The 17,258-nt window shown below is 51.7% G+C and overlaps 2 protein-coding genes across 6 annotated transcripts in view; one reads left to right on the forward strand and one right to left on the reverse strand.

The window, feature by feature from the left end:
* OTOF (otoferlin) overlaps window positions 1-7,048 on the forward strand; it is an 89,640-nt gene extending 82,592 nt beyond the window's left edge. The window contains exons 40-47 of the mRNA XM_036903411.2: window positions 128-288; window positions 994-1,136; window positions 1,523-1,611; window positions 3,014-3,112; window positions 3,265-3,506; window positions 3,609-3,787; window positions 3,891-3,991; window positions 6,040-7,048. Of these exons, the coding sequence (XP_036759306.2) occupies window positions 128-288; window positions 994-1,136; window positions 1,523-1,611; window positions 3,014-3,112; window positions 3,265-3,506; window positions 3,609-3,787; window positions 3,891-3,991; window positions 6,040-6,220 (1,195 nt within the window). The 3' untranslated portion in view covers window positions 6,221-7,048. The remainder of the gene's footprint in view (window positions 1-127; window positions 289-993; window positions 1,137-1,522; window positions 1,612-3,013; window positions 3,113-3,264; window positions 3,507-3,608; window positions 3,788-3,890; window positions 3,992-6,039) is intronic.
* A 469-nt stretch (window positions 7,049-7,517) lies between these two features.
* DRC1 (dynein regulatory complex subunit 1) overlaps window positions 7,518-17,258 on the reverse strand; it is a 46,714-nt gene continuing 36,973 nt past the window's right edge. For 2 of the 5 annotated variants that reach the window (XM_057497352.1, XM_057497355.1), the window contains 9 exons: window positions 17,080-17,214; window positions 16,517-16,749; window positions 13,945-14,057; window positions 12,958-13,047; window positions 12,311-12,397; window positions 10,385-10,566; window positions 9,202-9,345; window positions 8,755-8,857; window positions 7,518-7,751 (listed from right to left, as the gene is read on the reverse strand). In XM_057497352.1, coding sequence (XP_057353335.1) covers window positions 7,695-7,751; window positions 8,755-8,857; window positions 9,202-9,345; window positions 10,385-10,566; window positions 12,311-12,397; window positions 12,958-13,047; window positions 13,945-14,057; window positions 16,517-16,749; window positions 17,080-17,214 — 1,144 coding nt within the window. In that variant the 3' untranslated portion in view covers window positions 7,518-7,694. The remainder of the gene's footprint in view (window positions 7,752-8,754; window positions 8,858-9,201; window positions 9,346-10,384; window positions 10,567-12,310; window positions 12,398-12,957; window positions 13,048-13,944; window positions 14,058-16,516; window positions 16,750-17,079; window positions 17,215-17,258) is intronic. The other 3 variants (XM_036903410.2, XM_057497354.1, XM_057497353.1) reach the window with 3 other exon arrangements.

The raw sequence follows: 17,258 nt of genomic DNA on the forward strand, positions 1-17,258 counted from the left end.
GCTGACAGCAGGGCAACAGCTATCTTAAGAGAACTGGCCAGAACCAGTTGCCATCTGGGAATGTTGATGGTGGTCATGCGTGACTGGAACCCCAAGCCCCAGTAAGCCAGTGTGCCCCCTCCCACAGACATGGCTACAATATCTGGAGGGACCCCATGAAGCCCAGCCAGATCCTGACCCGCCTCTGCAAAGAGGGCAAAGTGGATGGCCCCCACTTTGGGCCCTCTGGGAGAGTGAAGGTGTCCAACCGCGTCTTCACCGGGCCCTCCGAGATGGAGGATGAGAATGGTAATGGCCACTGGAAACAGCCACAGGAGTGTCGGGGACCGAGGAGGACCCATACTTCCCTGTGGAGGGACCCTGAGGCTTAGCCTGGGGTCTCCTCAGACCCTCTGCCCATCAGCCCAGAGCCCCACTCCTGTTCGCCAAGCCTCTGCCCTTCCAGCCCCTACTACAAGCTTGCCTGCTTGTTGCCTCTCTCCCTCTCTCAGCATCCCTGTGGGGCAGGGCGGTTCTATTTTGCCGATGAGAAAACTGAGACCCAAAGGGTTTCAGTGACTTGCCCAAGGTCACATGGCTGTTAAGAGGCAGAGGGAGGGTGTGGGCCCAGGCCCATCTGGCTCCAAGCGCTTGGCTCTCCCCACCCCTTTGCCCATGTGACACTTCCCAGAGAATCCAGAGGCATCTATGCTGGGGAACTTGTACTGAACACCTTCAAGTGTTAGGACAGAAAGTGGATCCTTGCTCACCCTGCCCTCCCAGCCCAGCAGGATTTTCTGGTCGGTTTCCCTAGGCAGAGGAGAACACAGACCTCTCTCTGGGGCAGCTGAGAACTTGGGCAAGCCACTTCTCCCTCTGTGCCTCAGTTTCCCCAACTGTAAAAAGGTAGATGCATGATGGCTCAGGGGCCTCTTTGTGCCCCTGAGTCCCTGGCCTAGCTCAGGTCTCTTGCTCCATGAGCCCATGTGTGCAGTGACCCACCGGCACCCACAGGTCAGAGGAAGCCCACAGAGGAGCACGTGGCACTGTCCGCCCTGAGGCACTGGGAGGACATCCCCCGAGTGGGTTGCCGCCTGGTGCCAGAACACGTGGAGACTCGGCCACTGCTCAATCCTGACAAGCCAGGCATCGAGCAGGTGATACTCGCCTGGCTGGGATCTAAGATTATTTAGTATTTGGGATCAGGGAGTTCCAACCTGGGTCCATAACAATGGACCAATCCTCATACTATTTGCTGCATTCCCAAAAGCCTCCCCACCATGGCCCTTCTTAGTAACTCCCGGGGTACATGTCTTTGCTTTGAGTGAGAATCACATCAGCTTGGGTGGAGACCTGGGGTCTCTCCCTCAGAAGCTGTGATTGGCTATTGATGATGTCATAGAAATTCCTGGCATCCAAAGATGAAAACTGATGAACTAGGTCCTGACAGAACAAAGGTTGGGAGGGTGAGGAGAGCTGGACTTTCCTGGGCCAGGCAGGGGAGGACTCTGGGAGGTGATCTGCCATGCCCCCTCTTCCTCAGGGCCGCCTGGAACTGTGGGTGGATATGTTCCCCATGGACATGCCAGCCCCTGGGACACCTCTGGACATCTCCCCACGGAAGCCCAAGAAGTGAGCTGCTCAGCCCAACACCACTCCTCCCTGCCCCCACTGCCCCCCAATCCCACCACCCCCTTCCCGTAGGGGCTCCTGGGTCAGATCACTTAGCCAGTCTGTGTCTGTGTGGCCTTTTCTTAGGGAACAGAGCAACCTGTCCCTGTGGGGCCTGACCTGGGTGGGTCCCTTTTGCTAAGCAGCCAGTGAGGCAATGAGTACACGTCAGCACCCTCCAGTGGACTTCCATCCTCACAGACACCCTCCTGCACGTGCACACTTGCTCACACACCACAGAGGAGAGACTTGAGAGCCTGCACTGTGTCAGCCCCACTCCAGGCTGTTATTAAGCTCTGCGCCTAAGATGTGCAGGAGTGAATGCCTAGAGGAAGTGAGAGGGTGGTAGAGGGGTGGATCAGGAGCCAAGCCAAGCCACCTGCATCTCCTAGTTGACCCTGGCCTGGTCACTTTACCTCCCCTGGTCCTCAGTTTTCCCATCTGGAAAGTGGCAGGATGGAGTCACTGCTAGTTCTGACATCCTCAGTGCCTAGAATGAGGGCCAACTGCATGGGCATATGAAGTTGCAAAGAACCCCATGTTCGGAGAATGCCCATGATTATTTCAAGATGACACTATTTAAATTCTTAATGATTCCCTAACAAAGAGCTCCACATTTCCATTCTGCACTGAGCCTTGCCAATTATACAGCCTATTTTGCCTGCCTGGAATAGCCTCCAGGTCTGAGGTCACGGGTGTGCTATTCCAGGTCCTGCCGGTAGGGGAACAACCCAACTCCCTGTGTCACCAGGGCTTGCAGTCCAGGTTTAACTCTGCTGAGAGCCACTCCAATCCATTTTCAGAGGATGTCTCAACCTCCCAAATGGTTGAAATATAACTACCTCATTTATAATAACAATTACATTTAGGGGAAAATCTTCTTTAGGGACAAGGACAGAAAGGAAACTAAATTCTGTGGGTAACCACTGCCAGCTGCCAGGCTTACATGCAAATTTCTGTTAGAACTGGAGTGGAGCTTCTGGCCTCTGGAGACGGGGGACTTGCTCCTGACTCTCAGGCCTCGCTTCAGCCGGCCCAGCAGCTGGCCCCTGCCCCGCCCTGCCCTGGGCCAGCCTCCCCGTCCAGGAGTGTGCCCTGGGTCCTGGCACTATAGCCAGACTGGCTTTCCTCAGGGCTCGCTCCCATGCCGGCTGGCTGAGCTCTCACACACCCTGGTCCCTCAGCTTCTCCCCTAATTGACTCCCTCGCCCCAACCTGGCCCCCGCCTCATGCTCACCCCAAGTCCACAGGACTTCTCTCTCGATCCCCTCTTCAGCCCCCTGCCCCATCCTAGACCCAAGATCCTGGGGTGGCCCCCACCCCCCAGCCCCCAGGCTGCTAATCAGCCTCTGTCTCTGCCCAGGTATGAACTGCGGGTCATCGTGTGGAACACGGATGAGGTGGTCCTGGAGGACGATGACTTCTTCACTGGGGAGAAGTCCAGTGACATTTTTGTGCGGGGGTGGGTGAGAGGTCCCTCATGGGGAGAGGCTGAGCTGGGCGAGCCACCTTCCAGGAGGCAGGAGAGGAGGGGGAGGACCAGGGGAGCTGTGAGGAGGGGAGAGGCCCCACCCGGGGTGGCCGCAGGTCTGCAGCCAGGGCACCACCCCGCAGGTGGCTGAAGGGCCAGCAGGAGGACAAGCAGGACACCGACGTCCACTATCACTCCCTCACTGGGGAGGGCAACTTCAACTGGCGCTACCTGTTCCCCTTCGACTACCTGGCTGCTGAGGAAAAGATCGTTATCTCTAAGAAGGAGTCCATGTTCTCCTGGGATGAGACTGAATACAAGATCCCTGCGCGGCTCACTCTGCAGATCTGGGATGCGGACCACTTCTCCGCCGACGATTTCCTAGGTGCAGGGCTGGGTGGGCTGGAGGACTGGGACCTGACACGGAGGCGGGGCGGGGGGCTCAGGGTGACCTGGCCTGTCAGAGCTGACTCCAAGGTTGCCCTAGGGGCCATCGAGCTGGACCTGAACCGGTTCCCCCGGGGCGCAAAGACAGCCAAGCAGTGCGCCATGGAGATGGCCACAGGCGAGGTGGACGTGCCCCTGGTTTCCATCTTCAAGCAGAAGCGCGTCAAAGGCTGGTGGCCCCTCCTGGCCCGCAATGAGAATGACGAGTTTGAGCTCACGGTGGGCACCACCACTGCTCAGCCAGAGGGCAGGGCTGGGCCAGTCTGGGATGCTGAGGGCCCAGCACATGGCCCAGCACTGGGATCACTTTGTTCACCCTCAGGGCAAAGTGGAGGCGGAGCTGCACCTACTGACTGCCGAGGAGGCAGAGAAGAATCCAGTGGGCCTGGCTCGCAATGAACCTGACCCCCTAGAGAAACCCAAGTGAGTGCTCTGCCTGCTTGGCTACCTGCCATGCTGGTCCCTGGGGTACTGGGACAGGAAGGAGTGGCCAGAACCTTCTGGCCTTGCCGCCACTCTGCAGGAACCTCCGCCCTCTCTGTCCCTTCCTGGGCCGTAGCCTCATTGCAGGGGAGCCTTCTCCTTCCTCCTCTTGCCCCTAGAACCCATGGCCTCTCTCTGAACCAGAGCATGCACCGCCAGTACAGGCAAGCGGCACCTCTCCCAGGGAAGAACCCTTTCGTAGAGTTAAATGTCCGTCCTAGTTTTGCCAAAGGCAAGCTGCTGCAACAAGGAGTGAGGGGCCCAGGCAGCCCGATGGCTGTGGAGGTGCTGCGCGTCACATACACTCAGCCCAGGGTCAGCCCCACTCTTGGCCAGGGCCCCTCCCCACACCCTGAGACTTCATCTGTTGCGTCCTTTCTCTGCGCTCCCCCTGCTCCTCTGGCTGCTCCAGCCGGCCTGACACGAGCTTCATCTAGTTCTTGAACCCTCTCAAGTCTGCCCTCTACTTCCTGTGGCACACCTATCGCTGGCTCCTCCTCAGCCTGCTGCTGCTCCTCCTCTTCACCCGCTTCCTCTACTCTGTGCCTGGCTACCTGGTCAGGAAATCCTCGGGGCCTGAGCCTGGCATCCTCCTGAGCCTGGTAGTCCTGCCTTCTTCCCCTGGACCTGAGCTCATGGGCTTGGCAGCATGTGGAACACACCCACACACACAAAACGTGTCAAGCTTTGAAACAGTATCACACACTCTCAGAACTGGAAATGACTGTTTTACATGATTCCATATGAGGCCAGAGAGGTGTAGTAAGTAGTAAGTTCACTTAGCATATTAAGGCTGAGCTAGGACTCAGCCTAGGTTTCCAAGTTGCCAATTGGGTATTCTTTGCGCCACACCTCCTCCTCTCCCAGCAACATGCCTGGCAGATTCTAACCCAGTTCCACTGGCAGGAAGTAGTTGAGATACGGACAGGGAAGGGGAAAGGGCTTGGCTAAGACTGGCCAGCGAGTCCTGAATAATGTCTGCCAGCCTCTACCTCCTAACCCAGGGCCATTTCGCAGGGCAGTATCTCTATTCAATTCCAACATCTCAGTAGCCATCAATAGCTGAGCGGCCGCTGGGTGCCACCCACTGTGCTGACAGTGTCCCCCTCTACTGCCTCACTTCACCCTTCCCCAACCCCTGAGGTAGGGCCGACTATGAACCCCATTGCATAAGTGACGAAACTGAGGCTCAAAGTGGCACCTCACTTGCCTGTCACAGCTGGGATTGAACCCCCAGGTGTCCTATGCCCACACCCCCACTCTGCAGCCCACTTGCCTGAAGTGTGGCTCTGGAGGGCGGGGTCTGCGTCCTCCTGGGAGTCAGTAGGACAGGAATTTGAAAAAGTATTTTCAATACTCTAGTTTTCTATCTTGCCATTTTACGTGTTGTTTTTTGTAACACCAAACAATGGAAAGTAAAGCTCAACCAGAGCTTCTGGGCAAGGAGGCTCTGCAGAAGCAGTGACCGCCCTCTGATGGCGGCAATTTGGTGAGGGTGGCCTGCGCCCCACTGGGGTTTCTCAGACCTCAGGCAGTGGTGGGGACAGAAGCTTACGTCCATCATAAAGGGGGGGGGACGCTGAGACATGCCGAGGTCACAAGTGAAACCACTGGGCAATGTTGGACCAATACAGTGAACTGCTAAGTAGCAGAGCTTCCTAAAACTCAGAACTGCCTGCAGCGCGGTGGCTGCCTCCCCAGTCGCGAGCTGCCAGGGCTGCCCGTGTTCAGGTGAGGCTGGATGGCCGCCCAACTGCCAGAAGTGCCGTTTAGGCCTTGCGAGGGGAGTGGGTGGTAGAGGAGCCCGCAAAGAGGACAGAGAAGGCAAGCAGCAACCTGGTGCTTGGAAACAGCCTGGAGCCCTGGCTCCAGCTCCTGCTACTTTCCCTGATGAGGGCCATGATGAGGCCTCTTAGGGCCTAGAGGGGCCGAGGGGATGCAGCACCCTGGGAGACGCTCACAGCCTAACCCTGGCCCCCCTCCCCCAGCCGGCCCGACACCGCCTTCGTCTGGTTCCTCAACCCCCTCAAGTCCATCAAGTACCTCATCTGCACGCGGTACAAGTGGCTCATCGTCAAGATCGTGCTGGCGCTGCTGGGGCTGCTCATGCTGGCCCTCTTCCTCTACAGCCTCCCCGGCTACATGGTCAAGAAGCTCCTGGGGGCATGAAGGCCCCATGGCCCAGCCACAGCTCCTCTCCTGGGCTGCATCTGCCCCTCCTCTGGCGTGGACTTGTGGGTCTGCCTGGAGCCTGAGGGGCCTGGTGTCCATACCTGGGGCCTCAAGTCCCAGGAGCCTGCCTCCTGCATGCAGGGCTGGTGACTCCCCACCTCCTGTCCCCACCACCCCGAGGCTGCTGCTTGCCCAGTCCCGACCCTCTGGTTCCTGCCTGTGGGGTGGGGAGTGTGGCAAGGGGTGTCTGCCCCACCTTGCTGAGGCACCACCCTTTTTCAGGCCCCGGCTCCAGAGAAAGCCGCCCCAAAACCTCCCCAGGCCTTCCAAGGACTAAGCTTTAATGAAATTAGCCAGGAATCATGGCAGCGACCAGGGTCTAGGGCTTTAAACAGAATGAACCAGCAAAACGATCACCCTCCCCTCCCCCAGATAATCTTGTGGGGGCGGCGCCACCAGGCTTTGCTCATCCGAAGTGGGTCAGGCCTTTCTACCGGCCCCCAGGGGTGGCTGCTTCCCCGCCCCACCACTCCACACGCTCCTCCTCCTGCCCGGAGCCACAGCGGCGGGTGCGCACGCTCCGCCCTGCCCTGCTGGCCGGGCTAGTGCTCCACAGCCTCAAGGAGGAGCAGCGAGAATGAACCCTGTGTTCCCCCCACCCCCCTGGCAGCCCCAGCCCTCTGCCCGCTGAGCCAGCCCTTCCGAGCTCTCCCCTTGCAGCCCAGCCCGGAGTTTAAGAGCTGCCCCCTGCCGGCGGGAGCTGGGTTTCTCTTGGCTGTTTTTCCTTTCTTGAGTGGTGGTTTTCCCTTAATAAAAGAAACTAAACACTGAGCTGACAAATCTGCAGTTGGTCAAGTGGGAGCACAAGTGTGGGGTACAGGGTTGGCGGGCACCCTGAGGTGGCAAACGCAGTACCAGCTCGGCCCTGAGGCCTGTTCTCCTTGGGTGGCCTCATGGCCCACAGTTTACAGCAGGCCTAAGGCACAGGGCCCCTGCTCACCGGACCAGCCTCACACCACAGCCCTGGGGCCTCACAAAAGGGCTCTGCAGGCCCAAGGACAGTCTGAAGACTTAAAATCCCACAAGGGCCCCCAAAGCGCGGGCTCCACCCACAGACAGCAACTGCCTGGCAAAGGAAGGGGGCGCACACCACGGGCCGGGGCCTTATCTTGCAGTCCTGTGCCTGTTCTCACGCCACAGCCTGACGCTGGGGACAAAGTCCCCTTGTGACACAAAGGTTGGGGCAAGGGCCATGTCTCACTGGACCTGACCTCTTTAAAGAGATTGAGCCACAACTTTTTAAAGACTTTAATCATAACTGTGGACACAGGTAATTCCTCTTAGCGCCTTACTTTGACAGGCCCTGAGACAGCAGCTCTGGAAGATCCAGGGAGCGGGCCCAGGCAGCTCCCCAGGTGATAGATGCCAGCTCCGACACCACTGCCCTAATACAGCCTTTTGAAGTCCAGATCTATTTCATGGGTACCCGGAGCACCTGAGTGGGAGGAACTTGCAGTTCTGAGTTTATCTGGAAAAGAGAGTAAAGGTGATTACATTTGGAAGCTCTCCCACAGGCCTCCAAATCTCTGCAAGCATTTCCTCCCCAAAGGCTTCCAGATACCTGGGCAAGGCCAGTCCGCATTCCTTCAGAAGACAAGTCTAGGGGCTTCTTGTTGGCGTCTGCTCCAGCTAGCTACCCCCCAGTAATGTTCTTAACCTTCCACTCTGATCCATCCTCCTAAATCCTCCCTCTACTCTTCACCTGCCCTCCTGTCCCCAGTCCAGCCCTGCTGCCCCCCCACCCCATCCTCCCGTACACAGTGGCATCAATGGAAGCATGGCCCACATGGTCCCCTAACGTGGGAGTCCAGTCACAGGCTGAGGCCATCATGACACCAAGGCTCACCATGTCCTTCATTCAGGCGCAGCCTGGAGCCTGAGACCATGATGGGGCCATACACGCCCAGTGTGCAGGCTCGTGACTGGCCTCGGTCACCTCTCACACACACAGCTGGTGACAGGGGGCCTATGCTCAGCCCAGCATGTCACACCCTTCCTGGCCTTGGCACCATGTAAAGGATTCCACACCAGCAGAGCCAAGCCAGCTGCTGTGTCACAAATGGACTTTTCCTCTAGAGCAGAGATGGTGAGAGGCTATGGGAAGGCACCCCAACTATCACTGGAGTGGGCTTGAGTGGGGGCCAGGGAGCATCTGCCCCGTCTGAGCCTCTTCTCCCCATGGCTAGCTTCGGCACTGCCCCCAGAGGGGCCCAGCAAGCAGCTGGTGCCAGAAACTATGGGCCCCACAAGGACAGTATTATAACCCACATGGCCTGGAGGAGGCTTCAGGCAACATCCACCCACCTGCCTGGTAATTGTCTCAATCTGAGGTATGACTGCTGATTTTTTGTCATATCTCAAAGCTCCCTTGCCTCTGGTGGGAACATTTCCTAGCATCACTTGCTCGTTTCCTAAAATCAGCTACAGTCCTAGCAGCTCCCCAGCCTCCACAGAGGGCCTCCATCACCCACCTTGGAACCCAGGTACTGTTGCAGCAGCGCCTGCAGCTCTGTGTTCTGCTGTGCCAGAGAGCTGTTTTCTATCAGCAGCTTGGCCCTCTGGGTCAGGACAAAGCTGGGGGCAGAAAAATCAGTTAGAGGTCCACTGAATCCTCATCTTCTACCAAGCAGGGGCCACAGTCCCTGTGTTTCTGTTCTGGTTGGAGGTGCAAGAGGGCCCCAGAAACCTCACCCCACAGAGCCACCTTCAGCCCTGAACCAGCCAGGCTAGCAGAAACAGAGCAGGAAGGGCAGGGCCCGAGAGCCAGCCACCCAAGTACACCCGTCCCGAGCAGGAGTCGCCACAGGCAGCTCTTCTCTTCAGGACAGGGAGGTGGCAAACGTGGCCACGCTAAGCAGAATCCTTCTACTTTTCCCTGCCGGCTCCCTCCTTCCCCTGGGCCATGACAACATACTTACTGGTATTTCTCCAGTGCTGCGTACAGAGCCGCCCAGAGGGCCTGCGTGGAGCAGGGGATAACCGAGGCCAGGGCCTCCCAGTACTCGGAGTCCTTGGAGCTATCTCGCGCTTCCTTCAGCAACTTCCCAGGCGCCTGAGGGTCCCTGACGGGGAAAGGCACTGGCACCATCGCCTCGGCTGGCACCACCCAGGCCTCCACGCAGTGGGAACAGGCTGCCTCACACACTCTCTGCTTCTCCACCTGTCACTTCCCCCTCTGCTATGCAAGCTTACCAGACTATGGCAGAGCCTCAAAGTGCACATGCTTCAGATTCTTGGTGCCCTGGCCACCTTTGTGACAGCACCCTCAGAGTCTCACCCACCCTCCTTCTCTCAGTTTACCTCACTGGCTTTACAGCTCATTACTATGCCCATTTCTTTCACTAATACACCTAAATCAACTCTTGGTCATCTCCTCTCCATCCCCTCTAAGATATCATCCCCTCCACCTGGACAAACCTTCTCAGAGCTCCCCTGTACCCAGCTCCCTGCCACCAAAGCGGCTTTTAAGTGCAAGTCTGATAATCGTGGCTTCCCACCCCTGCTTGACATCCTTCTCTGGCTCTGGTCCACCGGAGGGTAAAGACAAAAATCTTGGGCACATTGGGCAAGGCTCTCCAAGGTCTAGCCTGGCTCCCCCACCCACCCATCCCACTTCCCAGACCCTTGCCACTAGCCACACTTCTCTGTCATGATTCTTGTATACACCAGGCTTTTCCCCGCACTGTGACATCCTGACATGCCCTTTCTCCCACTTTATCCACCTAGGAAAACTCAGTGCTGGCATCATTTTCTCCAAAAGCCCTCTCTGATGTGCCAAAGAGAGTTGTCCACTTCCTTCTCTAAACAATGTGACACTTTGTATAGGCCGTGACCATTGTTCTGATCACCAGGTCAGGGCCTACACACAGCAGACCCCAATAAATGTTTGTTGAATGAATGAATGATGAATGAGAATACATAAAGCACTTGTACACCCATTTCTTTCATTATGATGTCCACTCTAGCCTCTTTCCGGGTGGCCCTTTACTCACCCCCAAGGTTCCTGCTCAACAGCCTCTTCTCTCGCACTCGCAACGGCTTGGCCCCCCATCCTATCCAGCTTTCCAGCTCTCAGGTAAGACCTCCAGCACCCCAGCTCACCTGGGCTTCTTCAGAGCCATGACAAAAGCCTCCAGGATCTTGAGGACATCATTGGGGTGGATGAGAATGGGAGAAGCGGGGGTCTCCTTCCCTTCCTGCTCCCCTTCCACAAGGCTTTCCTCTGCTTCTCCCTCGAAGTCCCTATGCTCTGCTGGCTTGGCTGGTATCAGACTTGTTCGCTCCTGTAGGGGGTAAGAAATTCCAGGGATTGATCTGGAGAAAGGTGCAAGGGCAACTGTGGGTTGGGGGTACACAAGCATGAGTCTGTGAAGACCAACAGGAAAAGGAAAAAAACAAGAGAAAAGTCTACAGGAAATCACAGACATTATAGAAAAAATGCAGAAAGAGACATTTACCCAAGGGGAGAAACAGTGAGGACAAAGAGGGGGAAGAAGGGGATTGGGGCCAGGGAGGGGCACACAAGGCACTTGAAAACAATGATGATGTCCTCTTACTAAGCTGGGTATTCATTTTATTGATATCATAAAGCTTACATGATATAAATATCCTTTTGAATCTTAATACAAACTAAAGTTTATTTTAATCTTTAAATCTTAAAAAGACTTCCTCCTACTCCTGTCTCTCATTTCATCCAGTTTCCTTCTACTGAAAAACCAATGTTATCAGTTTATGTATCCTTCCAAAGAAATATTATGTCCACACACTTTTCCTTCTCATTTTTGCATAAATGATATGATACTAAATACATAGTTCTGCACTTGGTTTCTTCACATACCAACAAACCTCAGAGATCGTTCACATAGGTACATAAAGAACTTCTTTGTTCTTTTTTATAGTTGCATAGTATTCCATTATATAGCTTCACCATATATTACTTAATTCTTTAATAATGGAGATTTAGGTTGTTTCCAATCCTCTGTTATTCCAAACAATGCTGCTATGAATAAGCTACAATAAACATATAGTTTCAAATGTACTGAGACATAGCTATAGAATAAAATCTTAGAAGAAGAATCGCAGGGTAAAGTAATTTTGTACATGGTGTTGAAATTGACACTGCCAAACTGCCCTCTACAACAATTTACACTCACACCAGCAACTTATGGAGTGCAATCCATACCAATCCTTTTTATGTGTTATCAAACATGCAGATTTTTGCCAAACTGACAGGTGAAATTGAATTTGGACATTGCTCTTATTACAAGAAAGCCTGATTATCTTTTCATATGTTTAAGAGTTACTGCCTCTTCTAGGAGGTGTTTGTTCATATCCCTTCTCTGTTCCATTGAGGTGTTGGTCTTTTTCTTATTGGTTTATGGGAGGTCTTTATATATTAAGGAAATTAACTCTTAACTGTGATATGAGTTAAAAATATTTTCCCCCAGCTGTTATCTGTATCTTAACATTGCTTATAATGATTTTTGCCCTACAGAATATTTTTTTAATGTAGTCAAATATATCTTCTTTTTCCTTTATGGCTTCTGGGTTTTGTCCACTCAGCCAATTCTTTTTGGAAGCATATCAGGATACCCACTATAGGGCTAACAATACTAAAAACATTTTTTGAATTAATTTTTTAATCTTTAAGTTAAAAATTTATATTTTTAACATGACAACTTCTTCAGAAGAGTCAATTACAATCAAAATGGGCATTACAAATGGGCCTATTCTGCAGAAAAGTGTTACAGAACAATATATTCAGAAGTTGGCGGTCTCAGGCCTTAGAGCAGCCGAGGCTTGTCTTGAAGGAAAAGACCCCTTGGGCCTCAGTAAGAGAACAGCATGTCATCCCACCCATTCTTCCCATTGCACAGACAATATAATAATGATAAGGGAAATGCTGAGTTAGCTATCCCTGACATAAAACCCTCACTATTTCATCCTGAAGTATTATTCAAAGGCCGCAATGTCCTCCGGGGGCGTTCAGGAGAATTTCAAATGCTCCCTCTTAGGCATTCACCTTACCTGGCTGAAGGATGAATGATGAGCTCTGTATTTGAGGAAGAAGTTCACCAGTTTATACAAGTCATCCTCACTTTCAATTCCAAGGGCCTGAAGAAAAAAATAGAATGTGGTGTTCAAACACTACATCAAGTAGTCCCCAGCTCCAGGAGTTAGCGACCGTCAGCAGGAAGGCCTTCTTTGGACCTAAGAGCAGGGAGTTTGGCTCGTGCCCTTCAAGATCCCAGGCACCTGCCACGGCCCAGAGTGAGGACCCTGAACACTGCACAATGAGATTGGGGGCACACGCCAGGACAGAGACACTACGCTCAGAGTCAGGAACAGCTCCATATGGGTCTGGTGGGGTGAGAACACGGAAGAGTGCTGGGCACACATCTGAGTTCAGAGGTGTAGGGGAGAACCTACGATCTGAGAGCTGGGCCATGAGAGAGAAGCTAGTAGAGGAAGGGTCAGGGATGGGAGACATCTAAACAATTCTGAGGCCATTTTGTTGCATGGAGAGTAAGTAGAAGGAAGGACTGAGAGTGAGCCCAGGAAAGCCCTGGGAGACATGCGTCTACTCCCAGGACCAAGGCAATGTTGGAAGAACATAGGTGGCTGTCTTAGAATGAGGACCCCATCCCCTGCCCACTCAGCCCAGTGAGACTCACTGAGAAGATGGCATCCAACCTCAGCAGATAGCATTCGTTCTTCTCCAGAGGAAGGAGAAGGCTCAGCAGCTTGTTCTCTATGAGGAAACCCTGAGAAGCAGCAAGATGACATCTGCAGTCAGAAACAGGCTTCAGGAACGAGCACTAGGATAGAGCCTCCCTCGTGTACCTAACCAGGAATGACTCCACAGGCAAAATGCCCAGGGATGACACTGGGCAGTGGGGCTCCCAGAGGCAGGCCTTCTTAGGAGGCCTAAGAGTCATTCCCAGGGAGGAAGCCAATGCCCATCCTAGATTTAGTTCCCCCACCTCAGGGGCTGACTCACTGACTCATAGTGAGTTCCCCACAGCAGTCCAGGCCTGACCCAGTCACTGATTCCCACCCGCCCAATGTCACTTCACTCATACACAAGTACCCCAATATCCACAGAACGCTGTCTTGAGGAGAACTAGAGGCTGCTGGTCCCTGCTCCACCTCTTTCTCCCATCTCAGGACTGTATCTAAATAAACACCAGTTACATTTGGTGATGCCCCAACTTCTCGCTGAACCAGCTCCAACACAGTCTTTACAGCAAGTTCAGTGGGTCTTGTAACACAGTGCAGACCTCCAAAGCCGAGGACCCCACAGTAATCACAAACTGGGCTCCTGGAAAAAGTCCACATCAGTTGAGGCCACACTTCTTAGCAGGTGGGTTCACAGAGGTGAGACTGGTTCCCCTTCTCTCACAAAACGAGCATTTGTTCAAATTAGCCAAGGACTGTTGGCCAGCCTGGACCACGCCTTGCTGACCCACCCATCTGCCGGCTCAGTCAGCTCTGAGACACGGCCCATCTGTGAGTGCCCTGCAAAGTCTGGGGGTGTCCCTCAGCTCTAGTCCTGAGGGCCATGGCCCACCCAGAGTCGTCGGAAGCAGCACCAAGAGGTAAGGGCAAAAAGTTGGCAAAGCCACCCCTCATACTCTGCCACAGTCCCAGCCTGGCCTCACCGACTCATCGCACAGGAGCCTCAGGATCTTTCCGGTTGTTTTCGCGGACACTTGCTTGGGCAGCTCCAGGTAAGCCTCTGCTTCCGTAGCAGTCTCTTCCATGCCCTCCTCTTCTGCAGATGGGGCAAGGACGTAAGACAGAGAGGAACAGAAAAAGGAGATCATCTCTTGACCTTGTTGACTTGGAAAAACAGTCAAATGGCTTCCCCTGAGAAAATTTACCTCTTAAAAAGCCTCCTTACGGCACTATCAAGTCTGTTTAGCTGAAGAAAGCCCATTACATAGGAAAAACAGGGAGGCTGGGGGTCAGAACAAGGGACCATCTGGAGAATTCTGCCATTCTTGACCAGCCTTTAATGCCTCACTTTTACAAATTCCATCTACTTGGAAACATAATACTCAAAGTCCAGCTGTGACCAGGAGGTGGGCAGGAGAATGTGAACCTATTTATTCTTCTTTTAGAGATGAATCTAGCACATCTGCCATATGGTCTTTAAATCTGCTGCAGATTAGAAGCAGCCAACTAAGAGGTGGAAAGTGGCTCAGCAAGAACTGATGGCTGATGGCTGATTTCAAAGTTAAATTTTAAGCTGTTTAAATTTAATCTTAATTAAAATTGTAAAACGTTTTATACAATACATTTCTCATCAGAAGATAAGAATAAAAATCATGGTACTCTCCAGGTTTTACTAGTTGTTCAAAAGGTAAAACAGGATAACATATAGGAAAAGATTTTGAAAAGAATGAGGTATCAGATTGCTGGTGGGGATGGAAAATGGTACCTTTGCTATGGTGGAACATTCCTACTCCTAGGGATCTACCCCAACAACTCCCTAGCAAAAACGTGGAAACACAAATGCACAAAGCCTTTCATTGCAGCACTGTTTGTAACTGCAAAAACACAAACACACACCTGGAAATAACCTATCTGACCACCAACAGAGGACTGAATAAATTCTGGCACAGCCAGAGAAAAAAGAAATGAAGACTATTTCTTCTTACTACTATTACAGACTGATCTCCAGGATATACTGTAAGTGAAAGAAGCAGATAAAAGTATATGCTCTCATTTAGCTAAAAAAATGGGTTTATATAAATATATACACATATTGGCTTAAAATTTTAAAAAGTAATGGGAGGATAAATAATAAGTTTTTAAATAGGTACCTACGGGAGAGAGATGAAATAGGGTGGAGAGGACAAAATCTACACTTCTTTAAGTATACTTTGTCTTGTTCATTTGACTTTGGGAACGTGTAAATATTTTACATAAATTATAAAACAATTAAATTGTTAAAAAGCAAACCCTAACAATCAAAAGCAGAAGACCTAAATAACTACACAGTAACTATTTCAAATGACTTTGAAAGCCAGCGATCTATCGGTCTGTACATCCCTGATGGAATATATCCTAGGAGCAAACAGAACTGTGAAAATGTTTTAACTATTTTTAGTAAGCATTTGTTAGTGGTAAGGTTGATATTTTACTCTGAGACTGTTCTATGGTATTGTGGGAAAAGCAATGAGTAATTATTTTGGAGTCATTGAGTACCAAGATTTTCAAGTTAAGAGAAAGGAGATAGATTTTGATAGGGTTAAGTAAAAATCCTGGTGTTCCGATGATTAGGAAATATTAAGATAAACACATGATTTATTATATCTTTAAAATATAATCCTATACCCTAAGCTTGACCACAGAGAAGCCTAGAAACAATGACCAATCCAAAACAATGAGTACTCCAGCACCCAGACTATGGTTTCAACATACCATTCCCTGCTTAAAAGGATCAAATCTCCTTGGAGAAATAGCTAACTGCAGACTTGAAGCAGGAAATGTATAATGTAAGCCTAGAACATCTGGTCTCTCTGAAAAGCCAGGAAGCTATCAAAGACTACTGAGGCTGTGTCAACATGACCCAGAGGCCAAGATGAAGAGACGCCCGCTGGCCAAACAGGGATAATTTGAGCAGCAGTAAGAAAAACTACAGTTAATCAAAACACATCAAATTTGCTTAAATCCATGTGTTCATAATGATACTTGTTTATGAAACATCACTGATCACCTTTGGAAGATGCTAGAGAACCAACCCATGTATTCTGAAAGCTGGTAAATAGGGAAATAATAAGCATCTACCGTGCTTTTCCTGTATAAACTGTATCAAACAGCTGATGAGGGGAAGAGGCTCTTTTCAGAAGTGTTACAACTAATAAATGAAGACATAATGGTAGAATTTAGAATATCACCATTCTGTAATCCCCAAGGCAATCAATGGATTTGAGACAATGACTATCAATGGCTGCTAGCACCACAGAAAGAGAGACAACCTGACAGTTTATCCCAGTGGAGGGACACAACAGCATACTTAGTAAAATTGAATTGAAACTAAGTCTGATCAGGCTTCTAGATTAACTACCAGTCTATAATCCATGTCAACCAGCCATACTCAGTGGACCCCCTACAGCTACGAGACTTCTTCCCTCTCCGCTGGGCTTCAGTTTCCTTACCTGTAAAATGAATGGGTTAGCCTGATGTGCTCAGAGCTCTAAAACACAATGGCTCTGTTCTAGTCACCTGTTTGCAGCAGCACTTCTTCTAATATTTGGGTGGCAGACTTCTGCTGCTTCTGAGACACAGGCCCCACATTCTTCAGAAACCAGAAATCAGGTACTGTCCAGGGGAGCCCCAGATGCTGGGTATAGATGATCTTGTCTACATCAAAGGCTCTGCCTATCAGATCCTTTGCCTCCTCTTCATTCATCAGCCAAATCTCCTGAAACTGCTTGTCATCAATAAGAGCGAAATGCCTGTGAAGGAGAGTCACTGAGCATGGTCAACAGAGGCCAGGAGCTGGTCAGGGTCCCCTCAATTAGCAGCAGGGCAAGGACTAAGTGGCTGTGGTAATCCTGGGCTGTTAGCTCTTACCTATGAAAGACTGGAAGCCATCCCAACAGGTCTCAAGAAAAGGCAGGTGACATGCAAGTAAAGGGACAAGGAAGATAGCACAAGGAGTCTTTGGTGCCCCAGCCCAGCTTAAAAGAAGCTGACGATATCAGTGAAACCACTGCCACCACCAACTCCACGACCCCCCACCTCTATTCTAGAGTATGTGCCTTGGGACCCATGGCTGTAAGTACCTCATGGATTTCTGTAGCTCCTTGAATTGTATCACAAGGCGTTTGTAGTCTGAGGTTAGTGACAAGTTGTCCTCCTGAAACTGCTTTATCTGCTTGTTATACTTTAATCTCAGAGCATTAAGTATATCATGCAGGCTGGGTTAAAGAGAGCAGAAAAAAAGTGAGTCTGGAGAGGTGGA

Source organism: Manis pentadactyla, chromosome 2 (assembly GCF_030020395.1).
Source record: "Manis pentadactyla isolate mManPen7 chromosome 2, mManPen7.hap1, whole genome shotgun sequence".
In the NCBI taxonomy this organism is placed as follows: domain Eukaryota; kingdom Metazoa; phylum Chordata; class Mammalia; order Pholidota; family Manidae; genus Manis; species Manis pentadactyla.